Consider the following 26,709-nt stretch of genomic DNA (forward strand, 5'->3'; position numbering starts at 1 on the left):
TTTTAGAAAAAAGACCAGCAAGGATGATTTAATGTAAATTTTTATGTACTGTACTAGTATAACAAATGTATAGAAATAACAATCTTGGATAAAACATCCTAGATATCACAGACTATCAAAAAAAGTACAAAACCTTTGAGGTAAAACATCATTGCAAAAAGCTTAGGTTAACAGCCTTTATCAAAATGGTTATTCATATTAATTTATAAACTTACTTCACAACATCTAGTCATTCTAAAAATAACACAAAAGATTTTTATTTACAAGTTACTGGTGCCACAAAATACAGTGTTTGAGACAACAATCAAATGTGTAAACAATAAACAATCATTCCTCAATTGTCTATTATAGAATGCCGGATTAAGAGATGTCTTCAAATGTATTATGCTTACAGCAATAACTTATGCGTTATTAAAGTTCAAACCAGTCAACATTTGTGTCAGACACAAATAAGCTAAGAGCACACAAACCTCTCAAAATTTCTAAGCAAAATGAAAAAATGCTTGCAAATTTCAAGTTAGCAAAATGGTCAATAGAATCCTACAAGGCAGATCAGATCAAAAGAACATAGCTTTTACTTCCATATAAAACTCAGAAAAAGAGCAGTGCCCTTGGCCAGGAAATCTGCTTACACAATGGAATAGTTTCTAAAAGCAGTCAAAAAAATGTGTACCCATTTCCAAGTGACCAAATTCCAAACCCCAATATCAAGACAGGAATAAATGTAGGAGGGATGCGATTTGATTAAGGGACCATTTGGATGACACCCCGTGGAAGCAATCCATGTAATTTGTCATCCGGGACTATTATGCCGGCCCCCCTGTCGGCGTCCCTCAGGTTCACCCGAGAGGGTTGTTTCTCTCTCCGTACCCTGCTCCCCCGGCTCCCTTCATGTCTAGACGGTGCTCTGTCTGTCCTGACCGTACCCCTCTGACTCTGGTCCCTTGGGCGTGAAATCGATGAAGATGCCTTCTGAGGTGGTGGAGTCCTCGGAGTCCACCGCACCGCCGATGACGGTCTCGGGGCTGGACGTGCCGCTGGTGGGGCTGGGGGAGGCGGCCCTGCGGAGGTCGCTGAGCGTGGTGGTGGCCGGGGTGCCGTGGAGGAGCCCTGCCGAGCGAAGCGGGTGGATGCAGGAGGACGGGTGGCAGAGGGACAGCTCCACCGCGCTGGAGCCGGCGTGCAGCAGCCCTGTGGGGGTCGTCACACAGTGGGAGAACTAAGTGCACCGGGAACGTTCAAGTCATTCAGGTCCAGAGTGCTTTACCACTCCGGAGGGAAATCCTTAGGGAGGTCGAGGTGAATACAAGCATCTAAAAGTTGATAACGTTTTCGTACAGTACACTTGAGATTACTATGGTGTGCTTGTTTGATTAAGAGGAAAAATCCAATACATCTCACAAATCTGAAGGGGAACGATCAGGGAAACCCTGAATAATGGCACATAGAGTCATATTGATATTGCTTTAGTGCTGTAAGTCTTTTGCCATTAGGACGTCCGACCCCTACCGTTATACTGAGATCCCACAGACAGCCTGTTGGTGGACATGTTGGACCCAGCCGCTATGCTGCCATAGGCTGCCCCTTGTTCATCCAGGCAGGATGTGATCTCACAGGCAGAATGTCGCCGAATGCCGCCGCTGCCAACAGAACCAGCATCCGGGTCGTACTCAGCCACCGGGGTGAGCAGAAGGGGAATGTTGTAGCTCTTTGATCTCACAACTGGATTTTTCGACAGTTGGTCCACTGGTTTGGGCCAGGACCATTGAAGGCGTTTCTCTGTGGTAAACAATCACCGCAAGACAGGGGAGGGGGGAATGATTGAAGGGCCAGTAGAGGTTCTCAGTCCTATGGTCTAGGTAATAACCCAATGCCTACGACTGAGGGGATGAGATATTATGAGCGTTCCTGACTCCCTTGATACACAAAATATCCAGTGGCAAGAGTGGAAGTGCTAACTCTGGTGTCCTGGCCCTTCCCAAACAGGTGCTTGTACCAACATGGGCCCCAAGTCATCTCCTGGTCTCTCACCTGGTCTCTCATTGGATAGTTTCATTCCTCACCTCTCCACTGGGATAGGCAGTGTGGGGTGTACACACAGGCTGCTACACACCTAAAGCTGTTCCACACACTAGCATAGGATGAGGTGTGATATCCCCAACACTTACTATGCATGTTGGGTGTCTTGTAAAAGCACAATGTATTTTTTCTATTAATTATCTTTTTTTCCCTTCCTCACTGACCTAATTCACTAATTCATTTCTAAATGGAGAACAAAAGATCAGATTGCCTTCTGAGATATAGATCTGTACATCAAAACGGCAGCGATTTTGTTGCCAACAGGTGTCTCCAACACCCTCGACCTCTCCCACTCACCCAGAACACAGCACTGGGCCTCGCTCCCATCCCCAGAGTAGAGTCCGTGGGTGCCCAGGTAAGGAGACACTACCTTCTGCACTAGAGACTCCAGCCTCATGTAGTCCTCACTGGCCACCCGTTGCTCATGCACCCCCTGCGGGTGGATCAGAGAGAGCACAGTGATGTACAGTACCTGTGTGCGTGCGTTAGGCCATGGGCCGACGCTAGGTCATCCCAGTCAGTCATGGTGATTGTGGTAGATGTCGGGGTGGAGCTATGATCGATAGGAAGATGATTACCAATGGAGCAAGGGTGGCTACCTGCAGAATTAGCAGCATCTGTGTGATGGAGGGCGGGACACGCGCCCGCGGCCGGGACAGCGCGTCGTCCAGCTTCACACTGAGGACGATGGTGTTGCGGAACTGGAGCAGGGCCAGCTGTCTCACGGAAGGCTCCTTACCCTGGATACAGATGGATAGATGGACGGACAGCAGAACACATGGACAGACAACAGAACACATGGACAGACAACAGAACACATGGACAGACAACAGAATACAAGAAGAAACATCAGAAGGCATGGTCAGACAACTGAATACAAGAAATAACAGAACACATGGACAGACAACATATCACACAGACAGACAATAGAACACACGGACATGCAACAGAACACGCAGATAGACAACACAACTGTCTAGATCCGTCCATAAAGAGATAATGATGCAGAGTGAAACCTCCTGGGATGAACTCGGGAAAGGGTGAGGGAGGGGAACACGACAGGGAGGTGAGGTGGAAGGTGAATGCGATAGAGATTGGAGAGAGGGATGTGATCACAACAGGGGGATGAGTGGGGTGAAGACTATGGGGGAGGGAGGGAGGGAGGGAGGGAGGAGGAAGGTGTTTCTACCTGCACTGGGTGGAAGATGGCCTGCAGCATTGACAGAACATCACAGAAGAAGAAGTCCCATGTCTCGGCCAGGGAGTCCAGTAACTTTTGACCTGAACCAATTAAATGCTAAATATGAATACGAAATAAGAAAATGCAGCGTGTTGAAGGTTTTGTTTACTTAAATTATTTCTTTCTGCTCGATATACCTTCATAGAACCTTATCTTGTCCCGAAGAATTACCATGCCCTTTGTAAGGAGTTGATTCTGTAAGGCACAGAGGATAGAAATTATTTAATTAAAAACTCAGAGAAATTACATCATTGGCTTCTGTCTGGGTTTATTAGGTTAATGTTGCCGTATAGTGTGCATGCTTAAAGTGCACAACTCAACATATATACATCTATATATGCCAACTTCAATAATTCTTCACTTCATCGTAAATGAAGAGAAAGAGGTTTAGTGAGGAGAAAAGTGTCGATATGCTCATGCTACATGTTTGTATGACCCATGTGATGTTTCAGAGCAGCATTTTACTGTTCTTTACAGTGTTCCATTGCAACTGAGTGGATGCCAAATAATACCCTCATTGTTTATACTTATAGTAACAATCAATCAAGATGGTGTTAAAGGTTCTTACGTGGAGGTACTCAGTGAAAAAGGAGCCCAGCTCTGTCTTCAGCAGATGCCTGAGAGGAGGAATCAGAGGGAACGGCTTCACTAAGTGACTTCATGACATGACAGCTCATTGTTAGAGGAGCCGCACTGCAACACGTATGGAGAATGAAGAATAACAGGCGTCTGAGAAAGGACAAGCTTCAACTAACAGCTATTCTAGTCAAACATGTATGGGATATCTCATTTGTTGTGCCCATATCCCAGAGAGAAAAACAAAAACCCTTCAAAGGGGTTTCAGAGGGTGTGTCTACATTATCCTGTGTGGGACAAGCACATGATTCAATATTTCCCTAAACATACATCACACACGAAAACAAGTTCCTGCAACAAAAATATATTATTATAAATATATTCTGTGTGTGTTTGTGTGTGTGTGTGTGTGTGTGTGTGTGTGTGTGTGTGTGTGTGTGTGTGTGTGTGTGCATTGTGCAGGCTTGTGTGTGTGCGTCTTACCGGACACCTTCGTTAAGGATGTAGAGGTCATTATCTGCCAGACCTTTCTTCTGGAAGACTGCTATGACCGCATTGTGAATACTGTGTTGGCAACAATAGAAGAAAACCCATATATATATATACACCGACGATGTATACCAGATGCATGTGGGTTGGTTCTTATGAATGCTCCGTGTTATCTTCCCGTTCATACTGAAAGTGAACGGATAACTCGGCTACTATGTCTTGTCAGGTAAAGGCCGTTGCTTGTTCGTCTCTGCAGAGTGCTTACCTGTTCCAGGTGGCATTGGCTCCCCCCTTCTTCTGCTTCTCCCCTCCTCTCTCCTCCGAGACACACTTGTCACTCTTCCCCAGCTCACTCAGACTGGGCGAGCTCATTAACTTCAACCTGTGCAGAGTCCTCATGGCCGAAAGAGGAAGGGAGAGAGAGACACACACACGCAAAATATATATAAATATACAAGTGTTGGGCCCGAGTGAAGGAGGTCAGGTTAGATGGCAGCTGACACAGAAGAGAAACCCAAGACCATAGCCAGAGGGAAAGAAGAGAACAAAGGCATCGTGGGGCTGCGTGTGTGTGTGTGTTTCCAAAAAAGGGAGGAAGAGTAAGAAAGCATAGGAGAGAGTGTGAGAAAGAGAGAGAGAAAGAGAAAGAGAAAGAGAGAGAGAGAGAGAGAGAGAGAGAGAGAGAGAGAGAGAGAGAGAGAGAGAGAGAGAGAGAGAGAGAGAGAGAGAGAGAGAGAGAGATACAGAAGTAGGACAGGGATTCATGGTATAGGAGAGGGACCCAGTGCTGAAAGAGTGATGGGCGGAGCCAAGCCCAGCGTTGGACCTCAGTGTCCCCTACCGGCCCTCAGAAGAAGGCCGAACAATAGGCAATAACAACAGAGCAAACAATATCCAGTGATGCCGCATTCACTTCCTCCCCCGCCCTGCCCCCCCATCGCCCCCATCTCTCCCCCTCTTAATACAATAAGGCCATTGACAGGGGAGAATGTCAACATGCAGCACAGATGTGAGAGGAGGGGAGGGGTGGGAGGACGGATGCTGGCCTGCATTGGGCTGGTCACATGCACAGAGCTAGGCTAAATGAGCAGGAAGTCAGCTGGCTCTTTAACAACACACAGGGACAGGAAAGCAGGAGACACACTGTGCAAGCCCTTCCTGCTTCACTACTGCTCACCACCGCAGCCACAAACACACTGTCCAACCAAAGACATTCCGTTTTCCACTTGAATGAGTTCATTCATTCATCCACTTTTAATTTTTCCCCGGCAAACATGACTCACTGAATCCTCCATCTGTGTTGCTTCTATTAAAGTTTGGAACAATAAGTGAGGCTAATATAAAGTAGATTATGATATAATGTGGGCAGATGTAGAAATCGATGTGCGTGAGAACAGCAGGGGTCAGGAGAACAAAAATACATTTCTGAGCATTGATCAAATGTAAGGTGTTCTGTCCCAAAGGAGACAGAACACCATGTCTGCCAATACACAATAAACAATGGACTAATTAAGCACCCACACATGCAAGCCAGCCATTCACAAACCCTCTTGCGACACCAATTAGGCCCAGTGTAAAAATGTGAATGCATATTTCGTTTGCCATGCTAAGATCTATCTATAATGTATAATATTGAGTGTTTTTGGGTGATAATAAACAACTTATATATTACCCAGACACATAGAACAACAAGAAATACCCTAATACAATTGCGCTACGAATGAATAGTCCCTTCTAATCTCAAATTGCCTTTGTTTAAAATGTTAATCATCGGGGCTAATCCTTACCTCCTGATAGGATGATAGCTGTTGTCCATGTCAGGGCTGGAGGGCGGGCCAGAGAAGGTTGTGAAATTGAGTGACAGGGGTCGGGGGGAGGGGCGCGAGCCATTCCTCCGACGTAGTCCATCTAGCATCTGTCAAATAAGGAATAGGATTATAGAATTAGGAATAGAGGAGTTCTGCCCTGATCAACACATTGGACGTGGACATATAACTGCATGTCGCACAGAGGCCCTCTTAAATGAATGGGTATAGATTATATTGTGTGATTTGCTCTCTCAATGTAGGCCTATTACGAAAATATTGAATATAAAAATAATATTAAAATTAGGTTTATGTGATTTGTATAGCATAAAGCTCTTTTTGGTTGCTTAAGCAACCAAAAAATAGGCCCTACCCTTTCTGACCTGTCTTTTATCAACTGTTATTTCGACATTAGGGAAGTCGGCCCATTGTTTTTCCCTGTTGCGCAATCAGTATTTATGTTTCTTTTCAGCACAATCCTGTTGACATGTTACAACAGAGAAAAACTGAAAAAGTCTAGGTAGCCGGATGAAATGCTGTGTGATATAGTTTAACCATAGCGACGTAGAAAGGCACCATCAGCTGGCCATTGACTAGAACAACCGTCTGGCTTGGCTTTCCACCCTTTTCCAGACAAAAGACCAAAAACATCGGCCAATCATCAAAAGTTATTTACATCCTGTTTGCAAAGGCAGAAGTAAGATGACACTTCCTTTCTGGCAACTAAAGAGCAGTAGTAGAAAATAACATCTGGTTATCTCTCCCTCATGTACACACACCCATGCGCGCCCCGATACACACACACGCACGCGCGCGAGGTCGGTGCGTGTGTGTGTGTGTGTGTGTAGTGAAAGGGGGCGAGACGGATAAACAGAGAGCGAAATACAGTCTGCCAGTCATGCTACGCACAATTTGCTTTGTCCTTTCCTTTGGTGATCCACAGATCGATAGCCATACAACACGTTCATCTGCATTGTTGTGATGAAAATCAACACCCAACTGTTTTTCGCAATGTTTTGATTGGTTTCATGAGATGTGAAACAGGGTCAACAGAGGAACAGTGCATGGTGCGTAACGTAGACTCCAGCCAGTCTTGCGTACGTGGAGGTTTTCCTACATGTGTGCCCCAAGAAGAATGGCAAGATGACTATATAAAACACATTGGCTAAAATAAAGGTGGAGTGTCTAAATCAAGGCGGTTAGAGATAGCGCTACGTGGAGGTCACACATAGATAGGAAATATTTACATTGGACACAAAGTTGCCTCATCCATATGGTCTGTGCGACTAGACAATCGTCTCCTTACCGTGGGTATCCTGTTTTTCCAGATGGGATCAAATGAACGTCTTTTAGTGTCGCAATTTCTTCTTGGCTAAATAGAGGCTAGACTCTTCTATCGCGTCCGTAATAGTTTTCCATGTTTAATCTGGGATAATTCAGGGTTCCGTTTTGAAGGATGCGCCAGCGACCTAGACGGTTGTGTTGTAGTCATTCATGAAGCATGCACCGCATGCTCGCCCCCATGTTGTTTTGAGTACAGACGAGAACCTGCGCGGACGGCGCCGAATGCGTTTGAGTCTACGAAAACAAGTGCACGCGCATAGGGAAATTTGGCCAGAAAGACGTTGCGAGGTGCGGTAGACGAGACCGATCATGCAACGAGACGAAAAGATCAACCTTATGACGGATATAATTTTGTGCAATATTTGGGGAACAGACACAAAGAAAAAAATGGGTCTTGGTTTATATAGCGAACACGCCCTGCATCGAGCATGGATGGATGTGTCATAAGAAGATGTAAGCCTATCGATAGCTTATAGTACACACACACACACACACACACACACACACACACACACACACACACACACACACACACACACACACACACACACACACACACACACACACACACACACACACACACACACACACACATATTTATATATGGTAATATATTGCGATAAGGGGACATTAATTTACCATTTATTAACAGTAATGCAGTTATAAGCGGTAGTATATAGCATTAGGGGTTTTGGTTATTCCGTTTGTGTTAACCCTAACCCTATCACCCTAACCTCATGGCAATGCTATTATTTAATATTGTATGTTATTAAATAATAATAACATAAAACATATACTGTAGTTAAAATGAACACCATTACCTTAGTTCAGATAAACAACATTAAGAAAACATGAAAACACCATTGGTCAATTATTACAGACCATTACACATGAAAACACCATTGGTCAATTATTACAGACCAACTAGTTAACTAATCGTGAGTTAATAATTATTACTGCATTCACTTATCTTAATTTATGATTAACTTATGTATCCTTATTATAAAGTACTACCACATATATATATACATAATAACATTTCATAGCCTTAAGAGTGCATTTGCATCATATTCGGTTATATATAACCGAATATGATGCAAATACACACATAACAAGGCTTTGATTGGCAGAAGTATTCAAATCTATTTGAATAGTTATTTTACTTCCAAGATAAGAATTCCCCATATAAAGGATTAAAACAATTTGTTAATACTGTAGGCCTAATCATGTGCCTCAGATTTAACTCAAAAGCCCCTGCAGGGGATCCCAGTTATATTCATGTTTCAAATATAAATACATAAATTCCATAGACCCTACTATAACAGCAAGGGTGTTTTTTTTTCTTTTTATAAATATTGAGTATGTGGTAGCTGTGAATAGAGTGGCGAAGTCACGCCCCTTCCGGTAGAGCTCATGGGACCTATGAGATTGAAAAATATGAATGGGTGTCAATGGAGAGAAAATAATTATTTTCTGGTCCCAGTCTTTATATGCCCTGGATTACACATATGTTGTTTGTGGATTTAAAGGATAATTTTTCATGCAAAGAGTTCGACCGTTTATTGCGCAATTGTTCAGATAAAGGCTGTAGAGAAAACACAACGAGAAAGAATACACGGCTCGTATGTGACGTCACGCTCCCTGCGACTGGCGTGGAGAAGACCGACAATCTTCCCATCGGCCTAACTGAAACTCTGCACGTGCCCCGACTTATAGTGGTTTTCACCTCTTTCTACTTTTCTGCTTTTATCCTCGCCTTGAAAAAAAGTGGTGAAGTGGAGCAGAGAGAGATTGCCATCTCTGTGCCGAGTTCCAAGTGTGCGTGTGGTGACGTATATCATATGCGTCGAGAGCAGCGAAGAGCTGTAGTTCACAAAGCGGCCTCACATAAAACCTAAAATTATCAAACTTCTTCACGAACATTTTTAGTTTTACCGGAAAGGGCGTGGTGAAGTCACGCCCCTTCCGGTAGAGCTCACGGGACCTATGAGATCGAAAAATATGAATGGGTGTCAATGGAGAGAAAATAATTATTTTCTGGTCCCAGTCTTTATATGCCCTGGATTACACATATGTTGTTTGTGGATTTAAATGATAATTTTTCATGCAAAGAAAACTAAAAATGTTCGTGAAGAAGTTTGATAATTTTAGGTTTTATGTGAGGCCGCTTTGTGAACTACAGCTCTTCGCTGCTCTCGACGCATATGATATACGTCACCACACCCGCTCTTGGAACTCGGCACAGAGATGGCGATCTCTCTGCTCCACTTCACCAGTTTTTTTCAAGGCGAGGATAAAAGCATAGAAAGAGGTGAAAACGACTATAAGTCGGGGCATGTGGAGAGTTTTAGTTATGTGCCATCTCTATGTGCCATCTCTGTGCCGAGTTCCAAGTGCGGGTGTGGTGACGTATATCATATGCGTCGAGAGCAGCGAAGAGCTGTAGTTCACAAAGCGGCCTCACATAAAACCTAAAATTATCAAACTTCTTCACGACATTTTTTAGTTTTCTTTGCATGAAAAATTATCATTTAAATCCACAAACAACATATGTGTAATCGAGGGCATGGGCTCTACCAGAAAGGGCGTGACTTCGCCGAGTGGCGAAGTCACGCCCCTTCCGGTAGAGCTCATGGGACCTATGAGATCGAAAAATATGAATGGGTGTCAATGGAGAGAAAATAATTATTTTCTGGTCCCAGTCTTTATATGCCCTGGATACACATATGCTGTTTCCGGATTTAAATTATAATTTTTCATGCAAAGAAAAAAAAAAAAAAAAGTGAAGAAGTTTGATAATGTTAGGTTTTGTGTGAGGCTGCTCTGTGTCGCTCTGTGTACAGCTCTTCGCTGTTCTCGACGCGAATGATATACGTCACCACCCGCACTTGGAACTCCGGTACAGACGTGGCAATCTCTCTGCTCCACCCTTTTTTCCAAGGGGAGGATAAAAGCATCGAAAGAGGTGAAAACCATTATAAGTTGAGGCATGTCGAGAGTTTCAGTTATGCCGATGGGGAGATTGTCGGTCTTGTCCAAGGCCAGTCGCAGGGAGCGGGACGTCACATACGAGCTGTGAAGTCTTTCTCATTCCGTTTTCTCTGCAGCCTTTAATTGAACAATTGCACAATAAACGGTCAAACTCTTGCCATGAAAAATTATCATTTAAATCCACAAACAACATATGTGTAATCTGGGGCATATAAAGACTGGGACCAGAAGATAATTATTTTCTCTCCATTGACACCCATTCATATTTCGGTCTTGGTGCGTTTTAATATCCATCCTCTCGGAGGTCCGAGGACGTTGCCTAGCGACACGCACAAACACGCCCCTTTTCCTCGGACGGCGATCTCGCCATCTTGGTTGAACTCAGTTGTGACCGAGCGAAATTCCGAGACAGAATTCAAGATGGCTGCGCCCATTGTGACTTGAAGTATGAACTGTTTTCATTGTGCTTGGACCACTTTGGTGGTTTAAATGGTAATTTCAATCACTCGTATTACTGCAATACCTTACTGCGTCCGTATCTCTGCCTATGTACACAAATATATTGTATTTGTGTACAGCACTTTGGTCAACTACCGTTGTTTTAAATGTGCTATATAAATAAAGTTGACTTGACTTGACTATGGCCTATAGCCTACTTATATTGGATCGCCTGGTCCTCTGCCAATGCTACCGCGACAACAGCTTTCCGGGTGGTGTCCATGTTTTCGTCCAACGACCGAGCGAAATAATAAAACGCTTGAAGTGTGGGCGTGGCATCAGATCCGACATCCGAGTCGGTTCTCAGAGAATACTCGAACGCACCAATAGGTCCCGTGGGCTCTACCGGAAGGGGCGTGACTTCGTCACTGCAGCGGTTAGAGTGGTGTGAATTTGCGCATGCGCTGACCACAAGGCCTATTTTCACGTAGGAATATTTTTGGGTATACTTCGTAGCAACAGTGAAGAAGTGCATAATTCATGTTTAGAATATCAACAAATGCAGACCAACACCATCAATTAGACTCGTGCACTGTTTAAAGGACCACCACATAAGATCCTTAATTATTTTATATTATCTTAAAATAAAAGTTGAATACAGCCAGCACGATTTATTCCCTCGAGCTTACCATTATGAACTGCCATGCAAAAAGAATCACAGCTCTATTTCCGAAATGTGTTTTAATGTCAAATTGAATATATGCCTGCAGCCTGACGTTACTTTTCAAAACAAAAGCAGGAGTAGCCTATCCGTGATCCACAATCCACAATAAAGTTAGTCTGACATTGGTTAGTGTTTTCTATCCCAAATAAATCGTTAATAGGCCCTAGACTGTAGATTGCACATAGATCAAAAACATTACATCTTATATATTTACAATACATTGTGTGTACAGTCATGTAAAATCCGATGTTTCAGTGGTGTAGCTGTATTGAAGCGGCCCAAAACTAGACTGGCTTTACCCCGTCCGGCAGAGCGGGAAGTTCGGTTTGCAGCTCATGGTTTGTAAGTATCTTCAGCTAGGACTCACATTTCATTTAAACTGATTGACAAAGTACTTTTTATGATCGAATTTTGGTGTAGTGTTTGCTGGTCTTTCCGCGGCGTAAATTGCGTTGTATTGCATTCGATACAATTCATTATTACAAACTATTTGCATCAAGCTCAACGCCACTCAGTATTACCGTATTACTCATTACATTGTAAGGCGGTTTTATACAATATCACTAACAATATCAATGTGACATGAAGTGTAACAATGTAACTGAACACTGACGCGGTGTATCGCATTAGGTGAAGACAGGAAGAACAACATGCACCATGATGTTGAGGGCGAGAAGACCCCCCAGACAACGAAGTGTTTTGGACAGGTAGGAATATATCTTGAATAACATCGAATCTTATTGTCGGGTATAGCTCTATGTAAAACTGTAACGTTACTATGTAACTTATGTTTGGTCGTAGCATGCTATTGCCAAAGCCAAGCTACCTGGAACTAGCCTTAACAGTGTTCTTGATAAAGAAGGTAAACCCCATCCAGTTCCTTGAGATTTTGTTGCCATAGATCTTGTGTGCAAGCGTCAGTCAAATTGACTTATGAAAGCAATGCAATGACATGTACAATGATATATGAATGAATCTATCCTGTGTATTTTGTTTGCAGTCAACAGGAATAGTACGACTTTCAGCATAGTAATGTAATGATTAGTAGTAGTTTTAATGCATGTCAATAAATGAAAAAATCCTGGACACTATTTTATTGGGTGACCAGAGGGGCTGGGGAATGGATGTTTTTTTCAAACAATGTGTACAGTATCAATTATGTTCATTTGATCTAGTAGCAATTATGGATTTACATTTTTTTACAGTACAAATTCACAGCAGAGGAATACCTGGCAGTACAGAATGCATTGCGGCAGAAGCTGGGGCCAGAGTACATCAGTACCAGGATGGCTGGAGGGGGCCAGAAGGTAGGGCTCTGATCTCTGTTATGGATAGTTATATAGCAATAGTTCCTCGGTTTCCTGCAGCCAGAATACAGTACTCTGTGTCATTGTGTTCCACAGGTGTGTTACGTGGAGGGCCATCGTGTGATCAGCCTGGCTAACGAGATGTTTGGCTACAACGGCTGGTCTCACTCCATCTCACAGCAGAACGTTGGTAGGCATGGGGTCGCCGCCCTTCTGTGACACTGCTTTGGTTGGTTGCCTCTGGGATTAATTAAGTGTATCGTATCATAATGAGTGCTGTGTTTGGTTGTCTCCACAGATTTCGTAGACCTTGTTAATGGAAAGTTCTACGTCGGCGTCAGCGCTTTCATCAAGGTCCAGTTAAAGGTTTGCGATTATTATTAATTTTTTTTTCGAACCCTTTTTCAACCATTCATCGTGTTTCTCTGGTGAAATGCCTTGCTGGGTCTAAGTGAGTGTTTTGTCTCCCAGGACGGGTCCTTCCATGAGGATGTGGGCTATGGCGTGAGCGAGGGGCTCAAGTCGAAGGCTTTGTCGCTGGAGAAGGCCAGGAAGGAGGCCGTCACGGATGGAATGAAGAGAGCACTCAAGTATGGCAGTAGCATAGCTTGTCTAGCATTGTGTGTAGAATAGCTAAGCGTAGTGTAACGTGGTGTAATGCCGCCTAGTGTTGTGTTGCATCTAGTCGCATAATATCATTAGTAGTGTGGATTTGATGGCAGGGCTGGTGGAGGAAATCATCTTTCATATGTCTGCTACAATTACCAATTTTTCATTCACAAGTCAATATTATTTATTATGGTATTTACTGAGGATTCCAACATCAGTAAATCATCAATTTGATAATGTTCTGATATTGGGCTTACTGTGGTTGTTTCAGATGTTTTGGCAACGCCCTGGGTAACTGTATCCACAATAAGGAATACCTGATAGCTATCAACAAGATCCCCAAACAGGTAATGCATGTTCCTACAATGGTCGCTTAATCTGTTGTTTGGAGGCTGAATCTTTCCCCCCTTCTCAACCCTCTACAGCCCACCCCTCCTCTAGACCCCGCCCAAACCAAGCGCACAGACGGTGAGCCTATGATAGAGAAAGCTCGTTTGTCCAGCTTGGCCCACGACAACAACATGACCGGATCCTCACGAAACCCATTGGAGCTCAGAACCGGCCACCAGAACCGTTCGGAAGGCCGGAGCCGTGCAACCGAAGTCCAAACCGTACTCTTTCCCTCCCCTAGTATTGGTTCCAAACTACAGCCAGATCAGCTGGACAAGAAGGAAAACATTGATGGGTAAGGTTCTCTATCATACAGGCCAGGCGTCTTTCCTTACAGTTCTCATGAGATAATAATACATTTGTTTAGATAAGCCTGCACTCGAACTGGAGACCGCTGATTCAACTATCACCCAAGAAGATAGCATTTAAAAAAGATTAACAATGTATTATATGTATTTCATAAAAACATGGAAAGGTGTTATTGTACTGTTATTTCAAGAGTATAGATATTTGATTTCATGATGTTTTTTTATTCTATCTACTCTATCTACTGGCTATGACGTCCTGTTTCCTGCAGTCCTCTTTTAGAGCCTTCGGATGATGGAGTCTCTGAAGGACAGACAGACCCAAAGCAGCTGAGAAAGCTCAAGCAGCAGCAACTCCAGCAAAAGTTCAGAAAGGAGATGGAAGCCAGGAAACAAACACCGAAGCACGAGAAATCTAAATTCAAATCTGAACATATCCAGACCAGCATTGGTCAGAAACCTCCTCAAGAAGGTAATGTCTACTTGATTATTAATCATTCTGCATGTACGGATAAATTGCCTTGGAATTCTGAGATGCCTAAGAATTCTGAGATTTCAGTTTGGCGACTTTCCAGGTCCTGTAAGCCCTTTTGAAAAAGCAGCCATATTTGGTCATAGCACCTCTAGGGTTCATAAAGGGACCTGCATCAGGGATGAGTATTTAGCATGTAGAGAGCCTTGTAGCCACCACCAGAGGGCTCAAGATACTAGACTGTGCACCCAGATATCACCAGTGAGTAATTCTCCCTTGTCACCAGATGACCCAGAGCTCTGGAACTTCACCCTGGAGGGGATCGAGGAGCTGAACGGCTCCGCAGAGGGGGGCCTGAGGCCCACCCCACCCGGAAACCACCAGATGCAGACGCGCAGTATGACCCCTCAGAGGGAACCCAAAAGTCCTGGAAGGCCCCGAGATGTAGATCCCCCGCAGGGCGGTCCGACATACTGCCACCAAGCCCCCGGGCAAGACGTCCCCCAGTATGGAAACGGACATCCCAATCACCCCCAGGGTATGCCAGGTTGTGTATTTGTGTATGTTTGTGTGTTTTATGTAATTAATGTGTCTAATTTGGTATTCTCATTGGCAGGCCAGGGGTTCAGCCCATACAGACAAGGGCAATACATGAAAAAACGGAAACTGGACACATGAACTAATACAAAACAAATGAATGTTCCTTTTCATTGTTTTAAATTTTTTTACAATTATTTTATATTTATTTGTTAATGTGAACAATGCATTTCTATTGTTATTTCTTTTGTTGATTGATATGTATTTCTTCATGCTTGGTGTTTCTGTAAACCAGGTAAAATAAAACGTTGCTTATCACGTAAGTTGCATAGCAGTCCCTCTTCAACCATTTCCATTCTACAGGTGGAGGGTTTAATTGTTTAGTGACGTCAAGGTCCATATTTAGTGTGACACCAACATTGTCCTACACTATCGAACACAGGATTATTGATGCGGTGTGTAGACGAGGCTGGTTGCCTAATAGTATGCTGAACTGGTTTTAAATGGCTATGCTGCTTTTGTCGACGAGACCTTATAAAAAATACTTCCTGGAAGATCTAGAACAAGGAGCTCAATGCACAGCAGGGCTTGAGCTCAATGGCATAATGCCCCGATAGTAATTGGTCCATTACAAGATTATGATTCCCGTGATAAAACCAAATTGGACACTTGACATCAAGTCAATCTTTGAACCCAAAAAAAAAAAGTCAGGAGCTTTACATTTTTATTTGTACATTTTGTACAATGTGAAAAACATACACAAATCCAGAGAACACTGAGTCACAGGAAGATAGCAAAGAGGGGGACCGATATAAAGAGCACAACAGGATGCTTCTGAACAAGTTTTGGAACATGTATTGAGTATTTTCTGTAATATCGACAGTAGCTGTGTAACACATTAGTAAGGTGCTGTACAGTGGTTAAGTTGTGAGTTGGTTGTCTGTAGAATGAAACCCAAAGGATCTAGCATGCAAGATTCATACTGACCAATAATTTAATATGCTGTGCTCGCGACTGGTCAATCGCTAAAAGAAAATCAGTTCAGCGCTTTGTGTGTTCGTACAAATGAGAGGAGGAAATCAATACATGAGATCGCTGTATTCCATTATCAAAAAAGATGGAGGTCAATAACACCCCTCAATAACATGCAAATGTTTTCCGTTATCCTCAGTCCCTATAAAACTTTAACCATTGCATATTCTGCATTGCAGCAACTTGTATTTTCTCTAGAGAAGTTAAAATAATAGTCCAATCTATAGGGAAGGGAAAGGTTCACAATAAAGACTAAATGGCACTCATGTAGCAGGAGAACAGAAGCTCAACCGTGTTACCATAGGGCTTCACTGATCACCACGGCTATGAAGATAATGTAATGGCTATGAATGTTGTCACTGATACATAGCCAAAAACACAAAAAAAGAAAAGACATCGGAGGATTTCCCAAAAGTTCCCAAATACATGTGCTTGTTGTTATGGACTACGGTCCTCAGTTGCTCCAAACCTCTAAAACCTTTAACAACAATATGGTATCATTTTAATCAGCCATATAAACATGAATTGTTGTAGTATGCGTTATAACCTTGAGTATTTTTTCTGCAGTACCGTGAAAGCTACATTATTACTCTATAGCTTGCTCAGGCCTGGGTGGATGTGGGACTTATTGTGAAGGACACAAGGCACTAATGTTCTGCAGGTTACTCGGGGATGAGTGTGTATGCATGGCGGGGCCAGGTCGTAGTCAGTTCATAACGGCTCTATGATGACAGCGTTACATGGAACCACTTACCTCACGTTAATCATATATATTTATATATTTATGTACACAATATAGTAGAAAAGGGCCGGTCAAAGATAAGAGCTTAATAAAACGCAGGGTACCTCCCATGTTATGTAGGATACCAATAATGACAACCCTGCAATTGCACTTTTATATTCCTTTAACTACATGTTGTTTAACAACCTTTAATAATAATTACAGTGAAACAACATCAAAATCTGATGGCTGAATACAGGTCCATAAAGAACACCTTGTTCGTCTCATTAAATATACATGTAAAAAAAACGGACACCAGCGTGACAGAGTGTGAGATTAAGAGTGACAACCCTAGAGTATTGTCATTTGGGGGGAGATGGCGAGATTAACATCCATGTTCTGATACCAGGGATCAAGAGTATCCCGGTGAAACCGTCTCCTTGGAGATCTGCTCGCCAACGCACCTGCAGCCACTTGAGTCATCACTACCCCGCTAACGTCACTCAAAGCCAGACCCCGGGAGAGGAACCCAAAGGACGCTCCACCATGAGCATGAATGGTGTGAATCTAATGCATATGGATGGACGCACAGAGTGACAAACCTAAGCACAGAAGACACCCGACTTTCTCACAAAGACAAACATCCTAAACAAGGGAGTTCAAACCCAGTGAAGAAACATTTATGTACAAGGTCTTTCCTTAGGCTAAGGCCTGGTGCTCTCAAGTGACACCCTCTTTTAGTGGCACTTATCAAAGTCATCGCTCTCCCTCATCGCCTTCTCTTCATCCACCACCTGACATTTTCTCCTTTTAAAAACATACCAGAGACATTCCTCCGCTGACCATTACTCAACTGAGTCATCCCGACCACTTGCTTCTACATTCATCCTCTCCAGCTGGTTCGCCTAGAGAGCCCAAACCCGCCTTTCAGAAGCGCCCTCAAACCAGTACATTTCCAGTCAAGTCCGGGACATTACATGTTACAGGTGTCCCACTCTCTGGAGTCCCCCTAGTTAAGCTTAGGGCTTTGATGTATACCGGACTCCCTATACCCCCCCCACCCACTGCTGCCTGTTTTGACATGAATAGATCGGCTTGAATCAGGACCATTCAATTTACATCTTTGGCTGCTGTTGGTTATGCCAGAGTCCAGTCCAAGTCTGAATCAATTAAAATGCAGATTCCTCTCTTTCCACAGCCAATGAAATGTGCGTTTGTGTGCGTTTGTGTGCGTGTGCGTGTGTGTGTGAGACTGCTGTACTGTATGTGAATATTGCACTCCCCTCCAACTGCCAGAAAGAAATCCCTCTGGCTGGCAGGCCACCACCAATACTAAAGAAAGAATAAAATTTAAATAAAAAACAATTCATATCTCAACCAGCTTACCAACACCCACACGGTGGTTCTTATCTTACGGCCGCTGGACTGGCTGTCCTGCCCCAGATCTCAGTCAGATTGGGGCTGAGGCAGGGCTATGTGGGCCTCAGATTGGAGGCTCCGGCGGGGTTGACGGGTTTCTGTGGTGCGGCTGCGGGTCCCATGGTGTAGCCTTGCTGCAGGGACGGCGGCGCAGCGGCGGGGGGCTGGTACTGAGCCAGCGCTGGGCTGGGGTTCAGCATGCTGCCCTGGCAGGGGGCCGTGGGGCCCGCCCACTGAGCGCCACTGTAGGGGGCCGAGGGGTAGCCGAAGCCCTGGGCCGCGGGGCCCAGGGAGCCCTTGCGTGGCCCCGAGGGAATGGCCGGATTAATGTGCGTGGAGGAGGGGGCAGGGAGCGTGGGGCAGAGGTGACCCGGAGCTGAGAACTTGCGGCCCATGTTGGCCGGCGGCAGCATTATCTGCGATGAGAGCAATGACATTACATTTGAGGGATTATTACGTCACAGCGGTGGATTATATGAGCAGTGGAACGTGAGCGGTTCTGGAGGTGGGAGGCGGGACTGGGGGCTTACGTCGAGGCCCGTGGTCCCGGGCTTTGGGCCCCTCTTGCACTGAGAGAGGATGATGGCGTCTCTGGCCCAGTTGTCCACCAGCTGGTGCAGGTCGTCTGTGAAAGTGCCCTTGGACTTCTGGGCCGTTGGGGCGAGGCCAGGTCCAGCAGACGGGTGGTGGGAGTGACATGACTTCGGGTGGTGGTTTGATCCGCTGTCAGAACTGGTCCCACTCGCTCCTGAGGACAGACACAAGACCGGTGAAGGGGCTGGACCGACACAATGAATTCCTCTTATGACCCACAGGAACATGGAGGAGTGTCAGTGGTAAGGAGCAGCCAGGGTTGAGCGACAGGGCGATGGGTACCTGTGGAATGGGGGCTTAGGCTCGGCATGGACGGGGAGTACTTGAGCTGGTGCGGCGGCTCTTTGCCAGGCCTCTCAGAACCCCCCGAGGCAGGAGGGTACGGGGGCTTCTGGGGACTGTGGGCGGATGCTGGAGCTCCTGGAGACAAACGGGATCATGATATAGAATGGAGCTGCATGAGAAACCATGGGGCAGGCTTTAACAAGGTGGGATCAGAACAAACGCTCTTCGATGGATGGCACGCCTTTCTAAAACATCAAACCAGCGTGATTCAGTCGTCTAGGGGAAACATGAGGCCAATGAGGATTTTAAACCATTGCTCCAGTGGAACTGAATAAGGAGTGAGTGATGAATGGGAGAAAGGTGAATGTGTAGCGTTATTTAAAGAGCCATTGAACACACTGTTTCAGCTTGAATTCAAGCAGGTTTAAAAGTTCTTGGCTGAGAGTTCTGGGAAGGAGGAGGGCGTGTTATCCCCATGATTATGACCCACAGCATATTTGTGAGACTTTTTTTAGTACATTGTTTGGAATGAATGTTATGAGAGCTGTTGGATATGAAATGCGCCACAAACTGTAGCGATATACTGTAGGTGTCCGGGAATCCTATCCCTCATTCGGACGCAGACATTAAATAGATTGCTGCTGCGACGGATCAAGCTATAGGTGTCCGGGAAGCTGGACACCTATAGCTTGATAACCACGGGCCAGTTCTACACTGGCTATGAAGGGCTTGATCACCACAGGCCCAGTTCTACACTGGCTTTGAAGGGCCTGGTCACCACGGGCCCAGTTCTACACTGGCTTTGAAGGGCCTGGTCACTACGGGCCCAGTTCTACACTGGCTACAAAAGAGCGTCCGAGGCCAGTCCTTATAGATTGAACACTGGTGTTGCCACCAGTACAGATTAGTCACAGGACCCAGCAGCCCTACCTGCGTGCACGGGGCTGGGCTGCCCGCTGTTACGAGCAGACTTGTGACCTTTGCTCTTGGGCCTGCGTCGGCCTCCAGCGATGGCCACGGCGGGGGACAGGGAGGCCGAGGGGAGGGGCTTCCCCAAGCGGGTGAACAGGGCGTCGATCTCCTCCTTCTGGCGAGAATTTAACACCTGGATCTCAAGCATGTGTCTGACACAGGAGAAGGGAGTGGGGTTAGAATCTCTTTTTGGAGTATGTTTGAATGCAGTATTACAGAGCGCTCAGAGTTGAGGAGTGACTCACTTCTCTCTGAGCCGGTTGACCTCCTTCTTGAAGCCCTCGTCCTCTGGGTCTTCGTGGTCCTCGTCGTCACTGCTGACGTAGTGCGTACACGAGTTCCCGGGGTAGGGGGTCTCTGACGAGGGACCGTTCTGCACGCCGGGCCCACATGAGGGCTGGGGGCCGTCCGTGGAGGCTGGGGTCACTGGGGTCGCAACAAAAATACATTACAGACATTGTGTCAGCTAGGGCGAAGACCTTCTGGTCAATTGGTTGCTTTTAGACGACCAGATTTGTTTTTAAATGCATACAATTTTGTACAAACACATTAAATTACACATGCACGGCACGTGTGTTAGGTATGGACGTACATTTGGACGTACATTTTGGCCTTTAAATCGTTCCCTTTACACTAAGTGTAAATCAACACTTAACACTTTTGTACGACCAGATTCTCATTGGTCAATTTACATTACATTTAAGCTCTGCCGTCACCGTACCGGATTGGAGCGAGATGGGCTCTGAAACCCAGACTTCTTCCACATAGGACTTAAGTGACATCCAGGCTAACAAGTCACCGTGCGCACAAGAGTGCACGGTGACAGGTTTTCTCAATCGAGTAGTGACGTGCAGACCCCCCAAACCATCAGCTTAGATTCTACGTTCTCTTCTAAGGATGCGCCTTGGTTCATTCCCCTTCTTTCCCCTGATGTTAAACCCACCCACCTGTGACCGAGAAGCGGCCCACTTTGGAGCTGGCAGCGGGGGGCTGCACAAGGGTGCTGGACACCTGGAAGCGGCCCACGGTGGTGGTGGTGGTTGAGGTGGAGGAGAGGCGGGACGGGTCTGCAGCCCGACAGGAGCCCCGGTCCGTACAGTCCCCTCTCTGGACGCCCCGGGACAGGGGAGAGGAGCCGTGCACCGTGTTCTCTGGACTGGACAGGGAGGAAGAGGAGGAGGAGGAGCAGGAGGTAGAGGATGGAGTCACCGAGGAAGAGGAGACCGTGATGGAAGCTTCTGGAACGTCGCTGAGCTGGAGGACAACACGAGATGAGCGATTACTGGAACGCAGTTTAAAAGGAACGAAATATACTAAAATAGTACGTTATTACATAGCCAGTATTACGAGAATATTGTCATAGGGCTACAGACTTTAACTCTCCCCAACCATTTCTACTGGAACACAAGTGTAGTGTTGCGATGACAAGAGTTTTCATACCTGGCCAGGTCCCACTGTGTACTCGCACTGGGGGCCCGGAGCCGGGTTTCCTTCTGGAAACATCTCAGGGCTCAGAGCCCTCCTCAACTGGGCCTCCAGGTTAACCAGGGGCAGCTGGGACTGGGAAACACCAAGGCACAGTCAGTTCAACAGCCACATTACCTTATGATACTTATATATATATATGTATTTATTTAAGACGCAATAGGGGCCCAACCTGTGCCGGCCCGGGGAACGGAGGTACAAACTCAGAGGGAGGAGTAACAGTTTGATCGAATCCCGTAGGAAGGGTCTAATAAAAGAACGAACAAAAGCACTTATTAGAGTGAATGCAAAGCATGAACAGAAGATTTCTCTGAATAAACCACTGAGCTCACCTGTGCTCTGGGCTTGGTGGGAGGGGTGTGGGCATGCTGGCCCTGTCCTGGGGTGGAGGTGGGGCCCAGGGCAGCCTGGGATCCAGAGCTCAGGGGCAGGTTGGAGGGGGGCACCAGGGCAGCCCCGGGCGGAGGTGACGTGGTGCCGGTGGGAGGAGAGGAAGTGCCCGTACTGAATGCGGCGTCCACCGAGGAGCTGGCGGCCGAGCTCGGGTCTTTGAAGAGAGAGCGCAGTTTCTTATCCAGGGCTTGAATGTCATCCACCCCAGGGGCCTTGGCATCGGCCCCTTCCAGCTCTGCAGGTTGGGGCTGGCCCTGGCCGGGCAGCGTGCCAGACTGGAGGGTCTGAGAGGGGGGAATGGATGCAGGAGCAATAGTAGCAGGCTGCTGCTGCTCTGACACCCCCTCTACAGTGCCGAGGGTACTGCCAGCCGCAGAGGGTGCAGAGGCAGCTGTGCTGCCCAGCTGGGAGACGGGCCCTTGGGGGAGGGAGGCTTGCTGGGGCTGGGGCGGGGTGGACTGGTAACCAGATGGGGGAGAAGTCGTGGAGGAAGGGGGAGGGATGGTGACAGCGGGAGCGGGCTGGGAGGGGGGCGGTGGTTGGGAGGGCTGGGCAGACGCAGATGGAAGGGCATGAATGGCGGATGCAGTAGGGGAACGGGTTTGAACTGGGACCGGGTTGGGAGAAGCCCTTCCAGTTGAGGCGGGAGGAGAAGCAGTGGTCTCAGCAGGCAGGGAGCTGCTGGGGGCCGGAGCCTCCAGGGGCGCGGGGTTGGTGGTGGAGGGGGGCTCAGTGTGGTGGCTGGAGGACCCTGAGCTGGGGTCTGGCTCGGCAGCAGGACGGTGGTGGCGGTGTGGCCCCCCGTGGGCCAGCCTCAGCTCACTGAAGGCCTGCTGAAGGCTGCCAGACGGCGCAGACAGAGACAGGCCGATACTCCCAGGAGCAGCTGGCAGGAGAGCAACAGCAGAAATCATGTATTAGTGATTTTATTTTAGAGCAATGTGGAGCTGTAAAAGGACCTCACTAAAGAGACAGTGAAGTAGCAACTAACGCAACTCAAGTGTGTCAACGTTAACCTTAAGAAAGGATTCCCACTGATCAAGTCAAGTGTGTCAACGTTAACCTTTAGAAAGTAGTCCACTGATCAAGTCAAGTGTGTCAACGTTAACCTATAGAAAGTAGTCCCACTGATCAGGGTTACCTTGATCCCGCTTCTCTCCGAAGGAGGAGGCAAGGCCAGACGAGGGTCCAAAGAACTGCTCTCTGAGACGGGACTCTGGCACGGGGCTGACGATGAACTTGCGACCCGCGGAGTGGACCACCTGGGACGCCGTGCTGGGGGATATTCCTGAGGACAGGGTGGAACACAAGGTCTTAAAGCTGAGCACGATGGGAGGCACATGGGCTAAACCTGGAGGAGACTGCTGGGTGTCTAGATCAGTACTTCTGCTTAGGCCTAAAAAAAAAAAAAGTTTGGTTCCTGTTGGTTGTCAGTTGAGGTCATGGGTAGGTAGGGAATTTATTTTATTTTATTTTTTCCAGCGGCAGCCAATGATAGGTAGGTTGTTTTCATTTAAAAACGAGAACATTCGCCCTTCCTTGTACAGAATGAAGAGGTGCTGTACCAAAACGTAACTATAGTTTCCATCAAAAAAATAAAAACTTTTTTTTTTCATAAAATAATTTGGGTCGCACATAAATTGACAGGGTCGGTCGGAAACCGGAACCAAACAATTTTATTTTTTAGGCCTTATAGGTTAACTTTTAATGATTACTTTATTTAAATTATTATTACTACAAGTAATTTGTCCCCATGTATTTTTTGTACATTAGGTTTTATTTAACACACACACAAAATGTCTGTCCTTCATTAGTTCTCTCCCTATGCCTAAGGTAAATGTATCCCAAGTTCTGTATGTTACAAATTGTGGCCTTTTTATCGTAACCCAAGAGGGGAGGTGTGTGTGAGCGTGTTTCTACCTGAAACCAGTGGTGTGGACTGAGGCTGCTGCTGTAGATCATTCATCTGTGGGAAGGAGGAAGTGTGGATGAAGACCAGCATGGAGAAACATCTACACAGTGCTGCTATGACGGTTTTAACGTTGGAACAGAAATGCGATGTTTAGGAACGTACCTGGTTGAAGCAGTCCTTTATGCCCTCTCCCTTCTCGTCTGCCATCTCTATGACCTCCCGGATCTGCTCGATGAAGGACTCCAGCTCGCTCTCAAGGATGAATTCACTCTCGACCTAATGACAGCTCTTTATTAGGGACGCCTTGATACAACGGCCATAGTTTCACCAAAAATATAAATTGCAATAATGATATTGATATGTCCGATATCGGTTCAATTGAAAATGGATATTTTCGAACAATTTGCTCGCCTTTTAAAACTTAAATATATTTTAACAATCCTCATCTTTGCCCCATGATGTCCCTCAGGCGTATATGTCTAGTAGTTGCCTAAGAATACTGATAGAAACCTGCATCCATCGTTTTTTATGTTTCAGTAAGAGAGCACAAACCACAGAACACAACAAAAAAATGAAGCCAATGTAACAGCTTTGTAGCACAGAGAAGATCCAAGACACGTACAACGAGTACCACCAAAGAACACTCCAAAAAGGCCCACCCTGTACTGCTCTAGAGCGGTGAAGGAGACGTACCATGATGGAGGCAATCTCCTCTGGGTTGTCCCCATCCAGGTCGAATTTGAAAGTCACCATCTTCCTATTGTGAGTCTCCAGCTGGCACTCTGCCACTCTGTCTCCCATGTTGGAGATCTACAAACAGAAACCATCAAGCACGGGTTAGGAGCACGACGGGGGGGCGACTGACGTCGAGAAAGGGAAGCCGTCTGGCTCCGCAGAGCAGTGCACGGGAGAGAAGAGGCCACGTACGTTGAGCACGTTGAGCTTGGCCTTGCCAAACTTCTCGTGGCGCGAGCGGCTCCGCACCGACCGCCGCTGGTGGCGCTTGAGGGAGCGCCCCTCGTGGCGGCCTCCGGACGGAGGGCCGCCTTCGTTCCCGTCGCTGAGGCCGGACGCTGCGTCCGACAGGCAGCTGAAACACAAGCCCGGGGTACACGGTGAGCTATCCGCCGAGCCACGTCATGGTGCTCTGGGGTCAACCCCTTTGATTCTGATGGTAGGCTCATGCCAACCTTTCCACTGGGGGTGGCACCAGCGCAGGCCCCGTTGTCTGATCCACTGGTGCGGTTTGGTAAATAACACTGGTAGGGGCCTGAAAAACAGAGAACACGCCAACTTACAACCAGGGTAGGCTATGGAGCGAGCCACATAACACACAGGGAAGTGGTTGGGGTGTTCAGACATTCAGAGGTGGTTAAAAAATGGAAGATACTGAAACGGTAACACTCAGTTATTACAAAGCTATGCGAGGATGTCGTGGCTGTTGATTACAGACACACTCACAGACACAGACACACACAAAGACACACACCTGCAGCTGAGAAAGGCATGTGGCCTGATAGAGGAAGTACAGATGCTCAGCGTTGATTGGAGGAGACAGGAGCGGACTTGGCTCATTGGCCCAACACTTAACAGTTATGGCAGGAGGAGCAGCATGCGGAGTAGAGAGGAACGATAAGAGAGGAAAGCCATGCATGGTAGAAATGAGTGCACATTACAGATCACGTGCTCAGGTCACCGTGTTCTCAATGGAGATATGCGTGCAAGTGAGAAAGGCTCCAGGGTAGGGGGTACCTGTTGGCCTGCCTGTGGCGGAGTGGAGCTGTGTGGGGCAGGACTGGCCTCAGGCTGGGCTGGCTGGACAGGTTGGGAGGGGGCAAGCGACACAGACTGCTGGCCGGACATCTGCAAAGACAAGAGGGAGCGGCAGAGAAAAGGGAAGAAAAACCCCATGAATATTCAAGCTACTTTAACAAAAGGGGACATGGTTTGAATTCCAACTACCCCCATCGTTTGTTCAGGCATAGTCTGTACATATTTTCCATGGTGTCTCACAAAAGCCCTAAAATGTACCATGTGGGACAGAATTTAAAAGTTGAATAATTCACCTTCAAGGAGGCACTGTGCAAGATCAGTAGCCTCAAAGACTAATGCTGTGTTTAAATATCCATACTATCCGTCCTTACTAGCCTTAGTTTGAGTACGTAGGGCGTTCCAATTCAGATCGGGCGAAAATAAGAGTACTGAAAGGACCCGGATGGTGTACTCAAAACGGTCAAATCGCGAAGTGTGGATCGATGTACACTTTTCGTACTCAACGGCAGCCACCTTGGCTACGTAGCGGAAGAGGGCGGAGCCAGGCTGACCCAAAGTCGGCCCATTTTCCACATAGCCTACATTAATAGACATTTTGTAGTTTTTAGTTTTTTTTTATAGCTGCTAGGCATAAAGAGTTCACCGTTCAAAGCGGGATGTTTATTGCAGGGGAGGAGCCGCGGCGGCAGTCGTGATCGTAATTTCCGGTTAGCGCACTTAGTGAGTGCGGATAGTGTACTACGTTTAAGACTCATGGAAGTATGGATATTGGAACACAGCACAAGACCCTGGAAACGTTGGGATACATACATCTATG

At 46.5% G+C, this 26,709-nt stretch overlaps 3 protein-coding genes across 11 annotated transcripts in view; 1 reads left to right on the forward strand and 2 right to left on the reverse strand.

The window, feature by feature from the left end:
• Positions 1–43: 43 nt before the first annotated feature.
• prr5a (proline rich 5a (renal)) lies at positions 44–7,894 on the reverse strand. 2 transcript variants are annotated; one of them, XM_056599616.1, is made up of 11 exons: positions 7,496–7,894; positions 6,172–6,299; positions 4,650–4,778; positions 4,379–4,459; positions 3,888–3,936; positions 3,457–3,514; positions 3,269–3,360; positions 2,679–2,819; positions 2,377–2,512; positions 1,510–1,779; positions 44–1,191 (listed from the first exon to the last, which is right to left on the reverse strand). In XM_056599616.1, the coding sequence occupies exons 2-11, from the start codon at positions 6,297–6,299 to the stop codon at positions 896–898; spliced, it is 1,380 nt and encodes a 459-aa protein (XP_056455591.1). In that variant the 5' UTR covers positions 7,496–7,894; the 3' UTR covers positions 44–895. The 2 variants fall into 2 exon arrangements, with proteins under 2 accessions (XP_056455591.1, XP_056455590.1); XM_056599615.1 differs by having other exon boundaries at positions 2,658–2,819.
• rad52 (RAD52 homolog, DNA repair protein) lies at positions 7,835–16,466 on the forward strand. 3 transcript variants are annotated; one of them, XM_056599602.1, is made up of 12 exons: positions 7,835–7,986; positions 11,942–12,028; positions 12,317–12,393; positions 12,892–12,993; positions 13,090–13,183; positions 13,292–13,359; positions 13,465–13,583; positions 13,874–13,949; positions 14,028–14,287; positions 14,570–14,769; positions 15,056–15,307; positions 15,386–16,466. In XM_056599602.1, the coding sequence occupies exons 2-12, from the start codon at positions 12,022–12,024 to the stop codon at positions 15,445–15,447; spliced, it is 1,317 nt and encodes a 438-aa protein (XP_056455577.1). In that variant the 5' UTR covers positions 7,835–7,986; positions 11,942–12,021; the 3' UTR covers positions 15,448–16,466. The 3 variants fall into 3 exon arrangements, with proteins under 3 accessions (XP_056455577.1, XP_056455579.1, XP_056455576.1); XM_056599604.1 differs by lacking the exon at positions 7,835–7,986 and adding an exon at positions 11,796–11,811; XM_056599601.1 differs by lacking the exons at positions 7,835–7,986; positions 11,942–12,028 and adding an exon at positions 12,038–12,225.
• LOC130389658 (serine/threonine-protein kinase WNK1-like) overlaps positions 14,796–26,709 on the reverse strand; it is a 29,661-nt gene continuing 17,747 nt past the window's right edge. For 5 of the 6 annotated variants that reach the window (XM_056599535.1, XM_056599534.1, XM_056599536.1 and 2 more), the window contains 16 exons: positions 25,872–25,982; positions 25,310–25,389; positions 25,047–25,209; positions 24,813–24,929; positions 24,282–24,395; positions 24,128–24,173; positions 23,349–23,495; positions 22,147–23,093; positions 21,987–22,061; positions 21,770–21,889; positions 21,277–21,583; positions 20,575–20,755; positions 20,288–20,481; positions 19,355–19,492; positions 19,009–19,226; positions 14,796–18,894 (listed from right to left, as the gene is read on the reverse strand). In XM_056599535.1, the coding sequence (XP_056455510.1) occupies positions 18,532–18,894; positions 19,009–19,226; positions 19,355–19,492; positions 20,288–20,481; positions 20,575–20,755; positions 21,277–21,583; positions 21,770–21,889; positions 21,987–22,061; positions 22,147–23,093; positions 23,349–23,495; positions 24,128–24,173; positions 24,282–24,395; positions 24,813–24,929; positions 25,047–25,209; positions 25,310–25,389; positions 25,872–25,982 (3,321 nt within the window). In that variant the 3' untranslated portion in view covers positions 14,796–18,531. The remainder of the gene's footprint in view (positions 18,895–19,008; positions 19,227–19,354; positions 19,493–20,287; positions 20,482–20,574; positions 20,756–21,276; positions 21,584–21,769; positions 21,890–21,986; positions 22,062–22,146; positions 23,094–23,348; positions 23,496–24,127; positions 24,174–24,281; positions 24,396–24,812; positions 24,930–25,046; positions 25,210–25,309; positions 25,390–25,871; positions 25,983–26,709) is intronic. The other variant, XR_008896584.1, reaches the window with a different exon arrangement.

The sequence above is a fragment of the Gadus chalcogrammus genome, chromosome 9 (assembly GCF_026213295.1).
Source record: "Gadus chalcogrammus isolate NIFS_2021 chromosome 9, NIFS_Gcha_1.0, whole genome shotgun sequence".
NCBI classification, from domain to species: Eukaryota; Metazoa; Chordata; class Actinopteri; order Gadiformes; family Gadidae; genus Gadus; species Gadus chalcogrammus.